The following is a 17,258-nucleotide window of genomic DNA, read 5'->3' as shown; positions in this document are numbered from 1 at the left end:
TAATGTTACAGGCCACTGGTAACATCTAACTTTTTTTTCTATTTAATATGCATAGTTTAAAAACAAGAAAATATATTTCTAAACAAAAGAGGATTTTAACAAAAAATTTACATGTTTTTAAAACACCTTTACATGTTTTTCCCCTTGTTGAAGATGGTCTCTTTTCTAGAAGGAAACACACAGATGCTTGTAGTACATTAACCCCATTGCTGTCCCAGAAGAAGAAAAATATTTAAATCAGATTATTTCAAAAGCATCCATATGAGAAAGGGATTTTCCTAGCATCCTCCATAATGTTGTCAATGAGCAATGGATCCCAGAAGAGGGATATAAGGAAGGCCACATGTTAGAAATCCTAGTAGCAAGAAAGGTACCATAAATGGAACTGGGAAGGATTAGGGTTCTTTTTTTTTTAGTACAAAATGTATTGTCAAATTGGTTTCCATACAACACCCAGTTCTCATCCCAACAGATGCTCTCCTCAATACCCATCACCCACCTTCCCCTCCCTCCCACCCCCCATCAACCCTCAGTTTATTCTCAGTTTTTAAGAGTCTCCCATGGTTTGCCTCCTTCCCCCTCTGTAACTTTTTTTTTCCTTCCCCTTCCCCTCCCCCATGGTCTTCTGTTAAGTTTCTCTGGATCCACATAAGAGTGAAAACATATGGTATCTGTATTTCTCTGTATGACTTATTTCACTCAGCATAACACTCTCCCGTTCCATCCACGTTGCTACAAAAGGCCATATTTCATTCTTTCTCATTGCCACGTAGTATTCCATTGTGTATATAAACCACAATTTCTTTATCCATTCATCAGTTGATGGACATTTAGGCTCTTTCCATGATTTGGCTATTGTTGAGAGTGCTGCTATACACATTGGCGTACAAGTGTGGATTAGGGTTAATTCTAATTGAAAAATAATCTCTTTGTGGAAGACTACTACTTACTAAATAGAAAGGGAGTCAACTGAGCAGGTAGTTCATAGTAAGGCAAAAGATCAGACAAGAAAAGGAATCTTTTCCTCCATACAGGCACTGTTATCCACTCACTACAATCCTATAAAGTAGGCACTAGCATTGTTCTCATTTACAGATAAGAAAACAAAAAGAGAAGATAAGTACTTTTCTCTGGGTTGCTGTAAGCTTTTTTTAATGTTTACTTATTTTTGAGAGAGAGTGAGAGCAAGTGAGTGAGAAGGGGCAGAGAGAGGGGGGACAGAAGATCGAAAGCGGGCTTTGTCACAAACCATGAGATCATTCATGACCTGAGCTGAAGTCAGACACTGAGCCACCCAGGCGCCCCCAGAATTGCTATAAATTAATGAAGGTATATGGTAAGGTCAAAGTCCAAGAATGGGGATGATGAGTCAAAAACAAAAAATAGGCCATGAAGCAAAATACTCACCTATCTAGAATATTTCTCACAGCCTGCCTACCACCACCACTATCAGACTCTTTGAATTGCCCAAATTATGTTGTCCATGCCTCTACAACTTTGCATATGCTGGGGTTTTTTTCTACCTGAAATAATAATTACAGTAATGAAATAAAATAATACCAGTATAACTTTAATGCTTACTTAGTATTAATACTGGTGTTTTATAAAATGGAATTCAGAATTCACTCTTTTAAATTAGTGAAACTATTTAATACATTTTAAATATGAAATGTATAAACACAGGATATCAAAGAAAAGTATAAGTATGAAATCGATATGTTGTTTATATTTTCATTATATTAGCAATATAAATTGTCAGATAAAACTAAAAAAATTAAGGATAAAAAACACTATAAAGAAATGTAATTAATCATGAAAGTTTCAAGTGAAACATTATGTGATTTTTCTAAATGTCCAACAATATCACCAAGATATTTTTGAACAATTTTTTTTTAGCTATTGAAGTTTTTCTCACTCAACATTAGTTGGAAGTGGTTATAAACTAAAACCAAATATTTTACTTCAAATTATCTCACCTCTAATTTGAAGAGAGAGATCTCTGAATAGCTTTCTGCTCTTTTGCAAACACTGCAATCTTTTTATTAAGAGTAAGCTGTAATTTTTCCCCAGAGAAAATATTGCTGGTTCATATTTGTCTTTTTTAGTTTCTTCATGTAAAAGAGATTCCATTTCAGTTTTCTGATCAAATTCAAAATGATGAGATTCATAGGTGACTTAGTTGGGAAGTTTTGGGACTCAAATTATTCTTACAACAGAAATTTTGCAAAGCCACAATATGGGCCATCCAAATTTGTAGACTTCAGTTTGGCTTTTTGTATACATTGAGCAATTAAATCATTTGTTTTCAATCCATACGTGACTCAAATTTCATTTTTTAAATACAAAATAATACTATTATACCTATAAAAAGACCAGTGTTTCAGTTACCTTAAAACAGTGGGTAAATATTCTAGAATATGCACAAGATTGTAATACTAAAATCTGATACTATGATTACTACACTGCCTGCCATGCCTTATCCCTCAACTCTCCTTTGTCTGGTAAACTCTTGGTCATTCTTCAGGATTCAATATAAGTATCGCCTCCTCTGTGAAGCCTTCCCTGACTGTGTCCAATACTTCCAGGTCAAGTTGACTTCTCTCTCCTCTAAGCTATCTTATACCTTATCTCACCATATAGTAATTACTTATTTATTTACATATTTGTTTTCTGCTAAACTGTGAACTTGCCCAAGTCTGAATTCATTCATATTTCTATAACCTCAGCTCTGAGCACAAGGCTTGGCTGTTCCTCCACCCTTAATAAATGTTTGCTGATTTTATGTGGAAAGAAATTTTTAAACAATAATTTGTTCTGGCTATGCCTGCTTGAGTACAGTCGGGTTTAGTGACCAAAGCCTGGCCAGAACCAGAGGAGGTTCCATAATCAATAAACAAACTACAGAGATCTGTCCTTGGCCCCATAAGAAAACAAGGCATTTCCCAAAAGACCAGAAGTCAGGAAGATGTAACACAAAAGACCTCAAATAGCCAAAGCAACCTTGTGAAAAACAAAAAACAAAAAACAAAAAAACCCAGTATGGTACTGGCATAAAAATATACACAGATCCATTGAACAGATAGAAAGCCCAGAAATGAACCCATAACTGTAGCCAATTAATCTTCAACCAAGTAGGAAAGATTATCCAATGGAAAAAAAGACAGACTCTTCAAGAAATGGTGCTGGGAAAACTGGACAGCAACATGCAAAAGAATGAAACTGGGCCACTTTCTTAAACCATACACAAAAATAAATTCAAAATGGATACAAGACCTAAATGTGAGACAGGAAACCATAAATATCTTAGAGGAAAATACACACAGTAACCTCTTTGCTATCAGTAGCAACTTCTTTCTAGATGTTGTCTCTGGAGACAAGGGAAACAAAAGCAAAAATAAATTATTGGGACTTCATCAAAATAAAAAGCTTCTGCACAGGGAAGGAAACAATCAACAAAACTAAAAGGCAACTTATGGAATGGGGGAAGATATTTGCTAATGACATATCTGATAAAGGATTAGTATCCAAAATATATAAAGAACTTATAAAACTCAACATTCAAAAGATGAATAATCCAATTTAAAAATGGGCAAAAGAAATGGATAGACACTTTTCCAAAGAAGACATACGGATACCTGAAAAGATGCTCCATATCACTCATCATCAGGGAAACAAAAATCAAAACTACAACGAGATATAACCTCACACCCATCAGAATGGCTAAAATCAACCACTCAAGAAACAACAGGTGTTGGTGAGGATGTGGAGAAAGAGGAAACCTCTTGCATCGTTGGTGGAAATGCCAACTAGTGCAGCCACTCTGGAAAACAGTATGGAGGTTCTTCAAAAAGTTAAAAATAGTACTAACTGAGGATCCAGCAATTGCACTAGTAGGTATTTATCAAAAAAATACTAAAATACCAATTCAAAGTGATACATGCACCCCAATGTTTATAGTAGCATTATCTACAATAGCCAGACTATGGAAACAGCCCAAGTGTTCACTGATGAATAAAGATGTGTCATGTATGTATGTACATATACATACATACATACATACATACATACATACATACATACAATGGAATATTACTCAGCCATCAAAAAGAATGAAATCTTGCCATTTGCAATGACATGGATGGAGTTAGGGAGTATTACACTAAGTGAAATAAGTTAATCAGAAAAAGATAAATACCATATGCTATCACTCATATGTGAAATTTAAAAAACAAAACAAACTAACAAAGGGGAGAGAAAGAGAGAGAGGGAGGCAAACCAAGAAAGAGACTCTTAACTATAGAGAACAAACTGATGGTTACCAGAGGGGAGGTTGCAGGGGGAATGGGTTATGGGGATCAAGGAGTGCACTTGCTGAGATGAATGATGTATGGAAGTGTTGAATTGCTATATTTTATACATGAAACTAATATTATACTGTATGTAAACTAACTGGAATTTAAGTAAAAACTTAAAAGAAAACATAAGTAGCTTCTGGGACATCCTTAGGAGGGAGAACAAACTTATGATCACAGAGGCAACTGTGGGGCCCATCTCTGTTGGTATAGATGCAAGCCTGGATACTTTGCAGTTCTATGAACAAAGCATTTATTATGATCCAAACTGCAGCAATGAAGACCTGGACATGATATTCCAGTGGTTGGCCATGGTTTTGAAGGAGCAAAATCGGGTAACAATAAATCCTGGATTGTCAAGAACAGCTGGGGTATAGACTAGGGCATGGATGGCTACATAATGATCGCCAAAGACCAGGATAACCACTGTGAAACTGCCTCCGTGGCCAGCTTTCCTACTGTGTGGGATGATGGTAATAAACAGGCCCTTGATTAGGAAGAGAATATGCAAAAGAGGAATTGTATCTTAACACTGACCATATTTTATTGTGTGGGGTAAAGCAGCTGAACCACTGAAGATCCAAGTGTGATTTGATTCTGTGACATTTTACATTGGTAAATGTTCCTCTCTCATTATCACTGTAAACAGCTTTGTATGAATCTGTCTGATAACTTGTGAATGCTCATGTTTTAAAACAATGTATGAAATCAGCAAAACTAAAAGGCAACCAATGGAATGGGAGAAGATATTTGCCAATAACATATCAGATAAAGGGTTAGTACCCAAAATCTATAAAGAACTTACCAAACTCAATACTCAAAACACAAATAATCCAGTGAAGAAATGGGCAAAAGACATGAATAGACACTTTTCCAAAAAAAAGACATCCAGATGGCTAACAGACACATGGAAAAATGCTCAATATCACTCATCATCAGGGAAATACAAATCAAAACCACAATGAGATACCACCTCACACCAGTCAGAATGGCTAAAATTAGTAACTCAAGCAACGGCAGATGTTGGTAAGGATGCCGAAGAGCCCTTTTGCACTGCTGGTGGAACACAAACTGGTGCAGCCACTCTGGAAAACAGTATGGAAGTTCCTCAAAAATTAAAAATAGAAATACCCTACGACCCAGCAATTGCACTACTAGGTATTTATCCAAAGGATGCAGATGTGCTGTTTCAAAGGGGCACATGCACCCCAATGTTTACAGCAGCACAATCGACAATAGCCAAAGCATGGGAAGAGCTCAAACGTCCATCATTGACTGAATGGATAAAGATGTGGTATACACACACACACACACACACACGCGCGCGCGCGCGCAATGGAGTATTACTTGGAAATGAAAAAGAATGAAATCTTGCCATTTGCAACAACATGGATGGAACTAGAGTGTATTATGCTAAGCGAAATTGGTCAGAGAAAGAAAATATCATATGACCTCACTCATAGGTGGAATTTAGGATAAAAAACAGATGAACATAAGGGAAGGGAAGCAAAAATAATAGAAAAACAGAGAGGGGACAAAACATAAGAGACTCAAACACAGAGAACAAACTCAAGGTCACTGGAGGAGTTTTGGGTCGGGGGAGGGGCTAAATGGGCAAGAGGCATTAAAGAGGACACTTGGGATGAGCACTGGGTGTTATATGTAGGGGATGAGTCACTGGATTCTACTCCTGAAATCATTATTGCATTATATACCAACTAACTTGGATGTACTTGGATGTACAGTAAATAAATAAATAACAAATAAAATAAAACCATGTGTTAAGTTTTACCTTTTAAAATAAAACTGTTTGAAAGTGAAAGAAAGAAAGAAAAAGGGAAGGGAAGGGAAGGGAAGGAAGGAAAGGACAAAAGAAAGAAGAGAATGGTTGTATGGGCAGAGAATGGCTATAAGTATTGGTTATTTCCCTCATGAGCATATGGCTGACTGGGAGCTGCAGGTTGCTGCCAGGATCACAAAAGTATCACACTGCTTATTGCTAGACTGAGGAAAGATCAAAATTCAAAGTGTGGTTTGTACTGAATGTGTATCAGTTTCACACCATCGTAAAGTTGAAAAATTGTAAGACAAGCCATCATTAAGTCAGGAACTATCTGTGGTCCCCCCTTATCCGCAATTTCACTTTTCACAGTTCTGGGCACCTGCAGCCAACAGCGGTCTGGAAGCAGATGATCCTCCTTCCAATGTACCATCAGAAGGTCAATAGCATCCTATTGCTATGTCACAATGCCTACGTCATTCACTTCATCTCATCATGTAGGCATTTTATCATCTCATATCATCACAAGAAGGGTGAGTGCAGTACAATAAGGTATTTTGAGACACATTTACATAACTTTTATTATAGTATAATTTTTCTATTTTATTATTAGTTATTATTAATCTCATACTGTGCCTAGTTTACAAGTTAAACTTTATCATAGAATATATATGTATAGAAAAAAAACATAGTATATATAGGGTTTGGTACTATCTGCAGTTTTAAATAGCCACCAGGGTCTTAGAATGTATGCCCCAGGGATAAGAGGAAACTACTGTACTTGAATAATCATCTTCGTACATGTTTCCTTGTGAGATGTGTGAGATTTTCTCAAAGATATATATCTAGAAATGGGATTCTAGATCATAGGGTACATCTATTTGCAACTTTATATAAATGTTCTTCAAAGTGGTTATACAATTTACACTCCTTCCAGCAGAGTAAAAGAATTCCCACTTCCCCTACCTTCCCCAGTACTCAATGCTGTCAGATATTAACATTTTTATCAAGCTACCAGTAGCGGTAGCTCATTGTTGAAATTTGCATTTTAATAGTGAATTTGAGGACATTTTTATATACCTATTGGCCATGAACATTTCTCTTCCATGAATTGTTTGTTCCTATCTCTTGGGATCCTCTCTCTCTGCCCCTTTCTCTGCTCTGTCTTTCACTCAAAATAAATAAACTCTTAAAATAAATAAACATTTTAAAAACCATATATATATATATATATATATACACATGTATGTTTATATATATATTTTTCCTTTAATAGCTTTGTTTTCATGTCTTATTTTAAGATACTGAGTGATATCTCAAGAATCCTCCTCTATGTTTCACAAAGTTTGAAGTTTTCTCTTTTCACATTCATATCTTGCATGAAACTGTAATTGATTTTTGTGCACAGTACAACGTAGGATCTAATTTAACTTTTTTCCAGATGAATAACCACTGTTCTCCACATATTAAATAGCTCATCATTTCCCCACTGAAATTTAGGGTCAGCTTCTCAGTTTGTATTTTTTAAAAACCTTAATGTGATATTAATTAGATTGATAAGTTAATTTGGAAGAAATTGCCTCTTTATGATATTTAATCTCACTGTCTAAAACATATATTTAATTTGGGTATTCTTTGATGTAATTCAATAAAGTTTGAAGTTTTTGCCATAAATATCTTACAATTCTTTTATCAGATTTATTCCTAATCTCTGTACAGTTTTGCTGTGAATAAGATTTGTATTTTTATTACAGTCTCTGATCATTGATGGTTTATAGAAAGCTACTGATCTGGGATATTGGTCTTATGTTCACATTCTTGCTAAATTAAATTCTATTAGTACTAATAGTACACTCCCTTGGAGGGAGTTTCATTTCTTCCACTCAGATCCTTATATTCAGTAGTCTACTGGTAAATATTTACCAACTAGTTCTCTGGGAAGAAATCCTTGATTTGTACCATTAGCAATTTCCATGATATATATATACTCCTAACATGGCCAACTTCAAGCTACCAATGCGATGTCAATGAATTACAAACCCCCTGAAATTTTAACAATCAGCTTGCAAGAGCAGGTTAAAGCCAGCTCCAGTACAGTACAGTGTTAGGTCTCTTATTTATTTTTCTTGTCTTACTGTACTAGCTAGGACTGCCACTATAATGACAAATAAAAGCCATGATAGTGAATATCATAGTCTTGTTTCTGATTTAATGAATGTTTCTAAAGATTCAATATCAGGTAACCTTGCTTCAGGTTTTTGATAGAGAGCTTTAAGGAAGGTTTCTTCTATTTCCCTAAGAGCTTTCATGATGAATGAATGCAACATTGTTTTCAAAAAGACTCTTCTACATCTATTGAAATGATTGTGCAATTTTGTTCATTTAGTCTTTTAATGTAGTGAATTACACTAATATTTTGTCTAATGTTAAAATCAACCTTGCATTAATGGGATAAATCCAACCTACTACAATACATTTTGAATACACAATCTTAGATTCAATTTGTTAATATTTTAAGATGTTTGAATCTTTGTTATTAAATGAAATTGGCCTATAATTATTCTTTCTACTACTCTCCTTAACTAGTTTTGCTATAAAAGTTCTATCTCTCATAAAATAAATTAAGCAGTTTTCCAACTCTTTATATTCTCTGAACATTGTATAAGCTAGAGATTACCTATTCCCTAAAAGTGCAATAAACCTTACCTTTTAAAATATCTGAGCCTAGAGTAAGGTGGGGGTGGAGAAAGGAGGCCTATTTTTATTACTTACTCATTTTTTTTTTCAAAATAACCATTGATCTAGTCAAGATTTCTATTTTTTTCTTGAATTAATTTTGGTAATTTACACTTTGTAAGAAAATTGTCTATTTCATCCAAGTTTCCAAATGTATTGTCATAGTTATTTATAATATTTTCTAATGATTTTTGAAGTCTTAGCTTTTCCTTTGTGAATGCTCTATTTTTAAAAATTCCAAATATTATTTATGCTCTCGATCTCTCTGATATTATCAAATATCAAAAATCACCCAATATTATCAAAGGTTTTTCAACTGTGTTGAAAGCAGATTTGGGATTTTTGTTGTTGCTGTTGTTTACTTTCTACAGTTTATTTATTTTTTATAATTTACATCCAAGTTAGTTAGCACATGGTGCAATAATGATTTCAGGAGTAGATTCCTTAAGCCCCTTGCCCATTTAGCCCATCCCCCCTCCCACAACCCTCCAACAACCCTCTGTTTGTTCTCTATATTTAAGAGTCTCTTATGTTTTGTCCCCCTCCTTGTTTTCATATTATTTTTGCTTCCCTTCCCTTATGTTCATCTGTTTTGTGTCTTAAAGTCCTCATATGAGTGAAGTCATATGATATTTGTCTTTCTCTGAGTAATTTCACTTAGCATAATACACTCTAGTTCCATCCACGTAGTTGCAAATGGCAAGATTTCATTCTTTTTGATTGCCAAGTAATACTCCACTATATATATACATATATACAATCTTCTTTATCCATTGATCAGTCAGTGGACATTTGGGCTCTTTCCATACTTTAGCTATTGCTGATAGTACTGCTATAAACATTGGGGTACATGTGTCCCTTTGAAACAGCACACCTGTATCCCTTGGATAAATACCTAGTAGTGCAATTGGTGGGTCATAGGGTAGTTCTATTTTTAATTTTTTGAGGAACCTCCATACTGTTTTCCAGAGTGGCTGCACCAGTTTGCATTCCCAAGCAGATTTTGGTTTTGTTGATCCTCTCTATTGTTTCTTTATTTTCAATATCATTACTTCTACTTTTTTCCTACTCTTCTACTTTCTTTGGATTACTCAGTTGTTCTTTTTTTCTAACTCCTTGAGTTAAATGCCTTGCTTATGATTTTCAATGTTTCTTATATTCTATTATATGTATTAAGCTAGAATTTAAATTTTAGTTTTATTCCACAGGTTCTGACATGGAGTGATCCTCTTGTCACCTAAATATTTCATAATTTCTAGTGTATCTTCTACGACCAACATATAAAGAGTGCTTCTGTTTTCCAAATTATAGGGGATTTTCAGTTCTCTTTTTGTTACTGCTTTCTAACCTTATTTAATTATGTTTAGAGAACAAAGACATATGCTCTAGATTCTTTGATATTTGTTGAGACTTCCTTTATGGACTTAATTGTGATCAATTTTTTAAAATGTTCCATGGGAGCATTAAGAAAATACATATTCCTGGGGTGCCTGGGTGGCTCAGTCAGTTAAGCATCCGACTTTGGCTCAGGTTATGATCTCAAGGTTTGTGAGTTCAAGCCCCGCCTCAGGCTTTGTGCTGACAGCTCAAAGCCTGGAGCCTGCTTTGGATTCTGTGTCTCCCTCTCTCTCTGTCCCTCCTCCTCTCACTCTGTCTCTCAAAAATAAATACTTAAGAAAAATTCTTGGTGGGGGCACCTGGTGGCTCAGTTGGTTAAGCATCCGACTTCAGCTCAGGTCATGATCTTGCAGTTCATGAATTTGAGCCCCTCATCAGGCTCTGTGCTGACAGTTCAGGGCCTGGAACTTGCTTCAGATTCTGTGACTCCCTATCTCTGCCCCTCTCCTGTTGATACTGTCTCTCTCTGTTTCTCTCTCTCTCTCTCAAAATAAATAAACATTAAAAAATATTTTAAAATGTTTTTAAGTGCATATTCCCTATTTTCTGGAAGTTATTGTTATTTTTAATTTTCTTCAATGAACATATTTGCAACCTGAAAAAAAAAGGTGGCTGAATAAAAAGAGATAATTAGATCATGACTACAAAACTAAAAAATCTTCAAAGGAGTGATAATATTATTAAGCTCTTATTATATATCAACTTAGCATGTGCCAATTACAGTGATAAGATATTTATATTTACTGTCTTTTTTAATCCACACAGCATCCTACAAGGAAAATACAATCATTATCCCCATTTTGCAGATGAGGAAACAGAAGCACCGAAACATTAGGTAACTTGCCCAAGTCACACTGCTAATCATGAGTGAAGTCTACGTACTTATCTACTGAGCTATATCATCATGTACACAGATACCCACATTTTCATATATATGCATATGTATATAATATATGTAAAATATAAGCAGGCATAGCAAATTCATCCAACTTTAAATATAGTACATAGCATCTTTAGGTAGTCATAAGTAATACTGATGAGAGAAAAAAGACAAAATACCTCTGGTGGTTTTTTCATTCAGATTCACACCATATTTTGCCAAAGCTCTAATCACATCACTTTGCCCAGCCATGCAAGCTGCATACAACAAATTTCTCCCAATGATGTCTTCTTCCAAGAGTAGCTGCATGGCCTGTTCATGATGAAGGTTCTCAGGATCCTCAAAAATCTTCTGCAAACCTTCTACATCCCCTGTGAGGGCAGGTTGTAAGACAGGATTAAGGGTGCCTGTTTCTTCTGGTTCTTTTGCTTCTCCTTCATCATCACCTTCTTCTTCATCATCTTCTTCTTCTTGCTGTGAGAAAAATATTGATCTTTCTGAACTCTCTGACTCTGGAGGTCCGTCTGGCTCCATTAACTCCAAAATTACCTGAGGCAAAAAAAAAAAAAAAAAAGTAATAGAAATCTCTCAAACAAATCAGTATTTGTTTATTCCATTAGTCAGCTGATAATACAGATAGGATGAAAATACTTAACTGGCTGAAAATAATTATAACAGTAAATTCAACAGGAACAGAAGAAGAAACAGATCAATGTGGGCTAGATTCATTAGGAAAAGATTGAAAGAGAAATTGAAAAGAATGTTAAAGAGACTCACCTGCCTAAACAAGGGTCCATGTTGGGGAAAAGTGAGAAATATAGTGAGATTATCGGAGCCAGATTAAAACTTTAAATGTTAGGTACTGACACTGACAGAATTATTCACTCAGTAATGCTTACTGAAAGCTTACTAATATACTGCGTGCTATGTAGGCACTGAGTAAATTACAAAGAAGAATCAAATTTATTTCCTGGCCTCAGTGACTATTTCAAAGGAGAAAATATCACATGCACAAAATAAGTGTGATAAAAGGTAACAAGTGTTAAGTATCATAAGACATGAAGTATGCTATGGTAGTTCAGAAGGGATGAGATTAATTCCAGGTACAATTAATCATGGAATTCTTAGTGTTCCTTCTGGCAGAACACATATTAAATTGGTAATGATTCAGAGAACAGTAGCACAGTCCTCTTCATATGTATAAGAATGTTTGTAGGGGCACCTGGGTGGCTCAGTTGGTTAGGCATCATACTCCTGATTTTGGCTCAGGTCATGATCTCACAGTTCAGGAGACTGAGCCCCAAGTCCGGCTCCATGCTAACGGTATGAAGCCTGCTTAAGATTCTCACTCCCTCTCTCTCTGCCCCTCCCCTGCTAGCACTCTCTCTCCCCCGCTCTCTCTCCAAATAAATAAATAAACATTTTTTTAAAATATTAAAAAAAAAAAAAAAGAATGCTTGTAGCATCACTGTTCAAAACAACAAAAATCCCAGGCAGGAAAAAAAAAGCCCACAAACAGGAGCATAAACTGTGGCATATTCACACAAAATAATATATAGTAGTTAAATGAATAAATTAGGGTGATACCATGTGGTCAGCTTATAACACGGCTCCCAATGACCCTCACCCTGCCTCCTGGTATTCATACCCTTGTGTAATTCCCTCCCTTTGAATGCAGGCTGGATATAGCAACTCTCTTCTAATGAGAATACAGCAACAGTGATGGGATGTTATTTCCATAATTTAGTTATAACAGACTGTGACTTAGGTCTTGTTGGTATTCTCTCCCTGGCTCTTCTCACATAGTATGATGGGCAGGGCCACCTCTCAAGGAACAGAGGGCAACCTCTGGCCAACAGCCAGTAAGGAATGGAAGTCCTGAATCCATTAGCCCATGAGGAACTTAACTCTGACAACAATCATTGATAGAGTTTGGAAGTGGATCTGCCCCAGGTCAGCTTTGAGATAACTGTGGTCCCAAGCAACACCTTGACTGTAGCCTCATGACAGACACTAAAGTAAAAGATTTAGCTAAGTTGTGCCCTGATTCATGAGTCAGACAAACTGGGAGATAAAGAACGTGTGCTGTTTTAAGCTACCAAGTCTGGGGGTAATTTGTCACACAAAAATAAATAGTTGAAGCACACAATGATATGAGTGAATCTTAGCAACACAATATTAGTAGGAAAAAGTATATCCAAAAGACTATATGTATCAAGATCTATTTTTGTAAAGTTCAAAGAAATTAAAATTAAAGTGGACTTTTTAGGAATGTGAATAGACTCAGCAACACTAGTTTTTAAAAAAGAAGAAAAGCAAGGGGCACCTGGGTGGCTCCATCAATCAAGTGTCCGACTTCAGCTCAGGTCATGATCTTGCAGTTCGTGGGTTCAAGCCCTGCGTCAGGCTCTGTGCTGACAGCTCAGAGCCTGGAGCCTGCTTCAGATTCTGTGTCTCCCTCTCTCTCCCTTTCAGAAATTTACATTAAAAATTTTTTTTTAAAAAAAGAAGAAAAGCAAAATTCAACACAAGATTCAGGATCATGTTTATGGTGGGAGGGTAGGGGGAAGACACAGGAAATGGGATAAATGGCTTCATATATTTAGTAAAGAATATGGCATTTAAGCTGGGCCATAGAAAATGGGAAAGATTTGGTCATTCAGAAGTCAGAAGGAAGGGAAATCTACTGAGGCAGAATAACATCTCTATCTCACATAGCCCTACACTAATCTCTACCTTCACTAAATGTATATACTTGTAGGCTGTTGAAGTTAGGAATTTTTTGGTTACAAATAACAGAAAAATAGTAAGATCAACTTCTAAAAGTAAAGGATTATTTTCTCACATAACAAGAAATTTAAAGGTGGAAATGGTTCATCAGCTAACTCTCCACCCCCAACACACACACACACACACACACACACACATTCTTAGAGAACCCCAATTGAGAGAATTCTAGTGGAAGATAAGGCTAACGTCCCACCATGAAGGCCAGATACAAGACCCTCCTCCTCTCCATCGCAGCACAAGCTTGGAGGCAAGAACACAAATTAGGCTCGACCAATCAGCTGCTCAGTCCCAGGATCTTGACACTTCTTTTAGTGTTGTTTTTTTTGATCGCTGCATTTTTTACTGACATATAACATTGTATTAGTTTAAGGTATACAACATAATAATCTGATCTGTGTATATATCATAAAATGAATACAAAATGATTATAAAATAAATTAACATCTATCACCTGACCAAATTACACAACTTTTTTCTCATGATGCAAACTTTTAAGATTTAATCTCTTAGCAACTTTCAAATACAATGCAGTATTGTATTGAATTCAATACAGTATTGTTAGCTATAGTCACTGTGCTGTACAGAACATTCCCAGAACATATGCATCTTATAACTGTAAGTTTTTACCTTTTGACCCCCTTTACCCATTTCACCGACCCCTAACTCCACCTTTGGCAACCACCCATCTATTCTCTGTGAGTTCAGTTTTTTTAGCTTTCACATGTAAGTGACCAGGATCTTGATTCTGGGACATATGAACATGGGACATATGAACATGAGGCTAGTCATTCGACACAGTGACAACAAGAGTGTACTGATCAAACATCCTCCTGGGTACCTGCTTTGGTTCTTGCAGTCTGCCCCTCCAGAGCTGCCTTGGTTTCCTGCTCATCTCTAGGCTCCTCGTTATCATATGGGCCCCTGATACATTACTCAGACACAGCTGTCTTCTCCCAAATCTGATCTCCCCTTCTTTAGGAATAGAGCCCTGTTCTTTATTCTTTTAATCACACATTTAAAAAAAAACACAATATTTATATTGGAATACAACGATTTCCCAGTCTCCCTTGCAACATGGTGTGGCCATATGTCCAAATAGTACACATAAGATGTAAGTAGTGATATAGTATGAAACTTCTAGGAAAGTGTAATTCCTTCTCACTGGATTGCAAGCATGCACACAGCCATTAGCTTGCACAGCTAACTTAGACCAGGAGGTAGGTGTCCTGTCAAAATGCATATATATAATTTAATATGTTATATTGTATATAGTATATATAATTTTTTAAAAAAATGTTTTAATGTTTATTTACTTTTGAGAGAGAGAGAGAGAGAAGAGAGAGAGAGCAGGGGAGGGGCAGAGAGAGTGGAAGACACAGAATCCAAAGCAGGCTCCAGGCTCTGAGCTGTCAGCACAGAGCCCGACTTGGGGCTCAAACTCACAAACTGAGAGATCATGACCTGAGCGGAAGTCAGATGCTTAACCTGAGCCACTCAGCGTTCCTAGTACATATAATTTTTATTTGTATTATATATATTAGTTTGTATCTCCTTTCAATTTTCCATATGTAAATATAGATATAATTTCTATTAGTAGGGTAACCAAATAACTTATTGTTCAGTAGTAATGGATACTTTGTCCTGGGAACATTGTATTATGGGGCATACTTGCATGTATGTTATTTTGATATTTATTACCTCCAGGCTGCTCGCCCCGGGGGGCTGTTCGCCCCGGGCCTCCTCGCCCCGGGCCTCCAGGCCTTGAGTCACTCACCATGGCTCACCATGGCTGAAGCCGCTCACTGTACCTGAGAGAAAGGGGTCACAGAATCCCAAAAAGCATCCAGACCCCGGTGTCTCAGCTCACAAACTCCCTGGGAAGTTCCGAGAAATGGGAGACACACAATCCCAAGCAGTCGCTGCGAGCCCCGGCCTCCAGGCCCTGAATCACTTACCATGCCTTACCATGGCTGAAGCCGCTCCCTGTACATGAGAGAATGGGGTCACACAATCCCAAACACCCGCCAGATCCTGGGTTCTCTGCTCAGAAACTCCCGGGGAAGGTCTGAGGGATTGGAAACACAGAATGGGTAGTGCCCCTGCTCGCCCCGGGCCTCCTCGCCCGGGGCTGCTCGCCCCGGGCCTCCAGGTCCTGAGTCACTTACCATGGCTCACCATGGCTGAAGCCACTCCCTGTACCTGTGAGAAAGGGGTCACAGAATCCCAAACAGCCTCCAGAACCTGGGGTCTCAGCTCAGAAACTCCCGGGGATGGTCCGAGAAATGGGAGCCACAGAATCCCAAGCAGCCCCTCCAGGGGCTGTGCAGTGAGCACAAAATCCCAAGGGAGACACAAGCTAGAATCACAAAATACCAACAAACCCTGTGGTCTCAGATCAGAAACTCCCGGGATAGGTCTGAAGGATGCAAGCCACACAATCCCAAACAGCTGCTGCGAGCCCCGGCCTCCAGGCCCTGAGTCACTTACGATGCCTTACCATGGCTGATGCCGCTCCCTGTACCTGAGAGAATGGGGTCACAGAATCCCAAACACCTGCCAGACCCTGGGATCTCTTCTCAGAAACTCCCGGGGAAGGTCTGAGGGATTGGAGACACAGAATGGGTAGTGCCCCTGCTCGCCCCAGGCCTCCAGGTCCTGAGTCACTTACCATGGTTCACCATGGCTGAAGCCACTCCCTGTACCTGCGAGAAAGGGGTCACAGAATCCCAAACAGCCTCCAGAACCTGGGGTCTCAGCTCAGAAACTCCCGGGGATGGGCCGAGAAATGGGAGACACAGAATCCCAAGCAGCCCCTTCAGGGGCTGTGCAGTGAGCACAAAATCCCAAGGGAGACACAAGCTAGAATCACAAAATGCCAACAAACCCTGTCTTGTTATGCCCAGAATTCGTGATCCCCAAAGACCACCAGGGAGCCGAGTCAGATGCAAAAGCAAAAGAGCCTTTATTCCAGCTAGCTGGAGCTCAATCCCCTACCTGCACCAACGCAGCGGTGAGATACCAGGAAGAGAAAGCAAGTTTCAAAAGCACAAAGGTTTTATAGGGGTCTAGGGGCAGTTGGTGAGGTAATGGCTGTGGCCTCAGCCGATTGGCTGGGGAAGGGTCGTGACCTCGGCCGATTGGCTGGGTAAGGGTCGGAGTCCTGTTACACAGGTCACTGGGTGTGTTTTGATCAGGAAGTTTGAAAGGGTGAGCAGGAGGTTATTCAAGGGGAGGAGGCGGGGTCTGAGGTTTCTGCGATTTTCCCAGGAAAGGGGTCACGTCAGGGACATAGTCACTCAAGGTGGAGGACACAGAACAAGAT

General features: G+C 37.9%; 1 protein-coding gene across 4 annotated transcripts in view; it reads right to left on the bottom strand.

Annotated features, from left to right (window-relative positions):
- Positions 1-16,288, bottom strand: part of ANKRD45 (ankyrin repeat domain 45) — a 46,369-nt gene extending 30,081 nt beyond the window's left edge. The window contains exons 1-2 of one of the 4 annotated variants that reach the window (XM_053209196.1): positions 16,102-16,288; positions 11,326-11,695 (exon numbers count right to left, since the gene is read on the bottom strand). In XM_053209196.1, coding sequence (XP_053065171.1) covers positions 11,326-11,695; positions 16,102-16,104 — 373 coding nt within the window. In that variant the 5' untranslated portion in view covers positions 16,105-16,288. Of the gene's footprint in view, positions 1-11,325; positions 11,696-15,891; positions 16,052-16,101 lie in introns of those variants that run through there. The other 3 variants (XM_027046198.2, XM_027046199.2, XM_053209197.1) reach the window with 3 other exon arrangements.
- Positions 16,289-17,258: the final 970 nt, after the last annotated feature.

This window comes from Acinonyx jubatus, chromosome E4 (genome assembly GCF_027475565.1).
Source record: "Acinonyx jubatus isolate Ajub_Pintada_27869175 chromosome E4, VMU_Ajub_asm_v1.0, whole genome shotgun sequence".
In the NCBI taxonomy this organism is placed as follows: Eukaryota; Metazoa; Chordata; class Mammalia; order Carnivora; family Felidae; genus Acinonyx; species Acinonyx jubatus.
The sequence above is the reverse complement of the archived record's forward strand: the minus strand, read 5'-3'. Positions and strand labels throughout refer to the sequence as shown.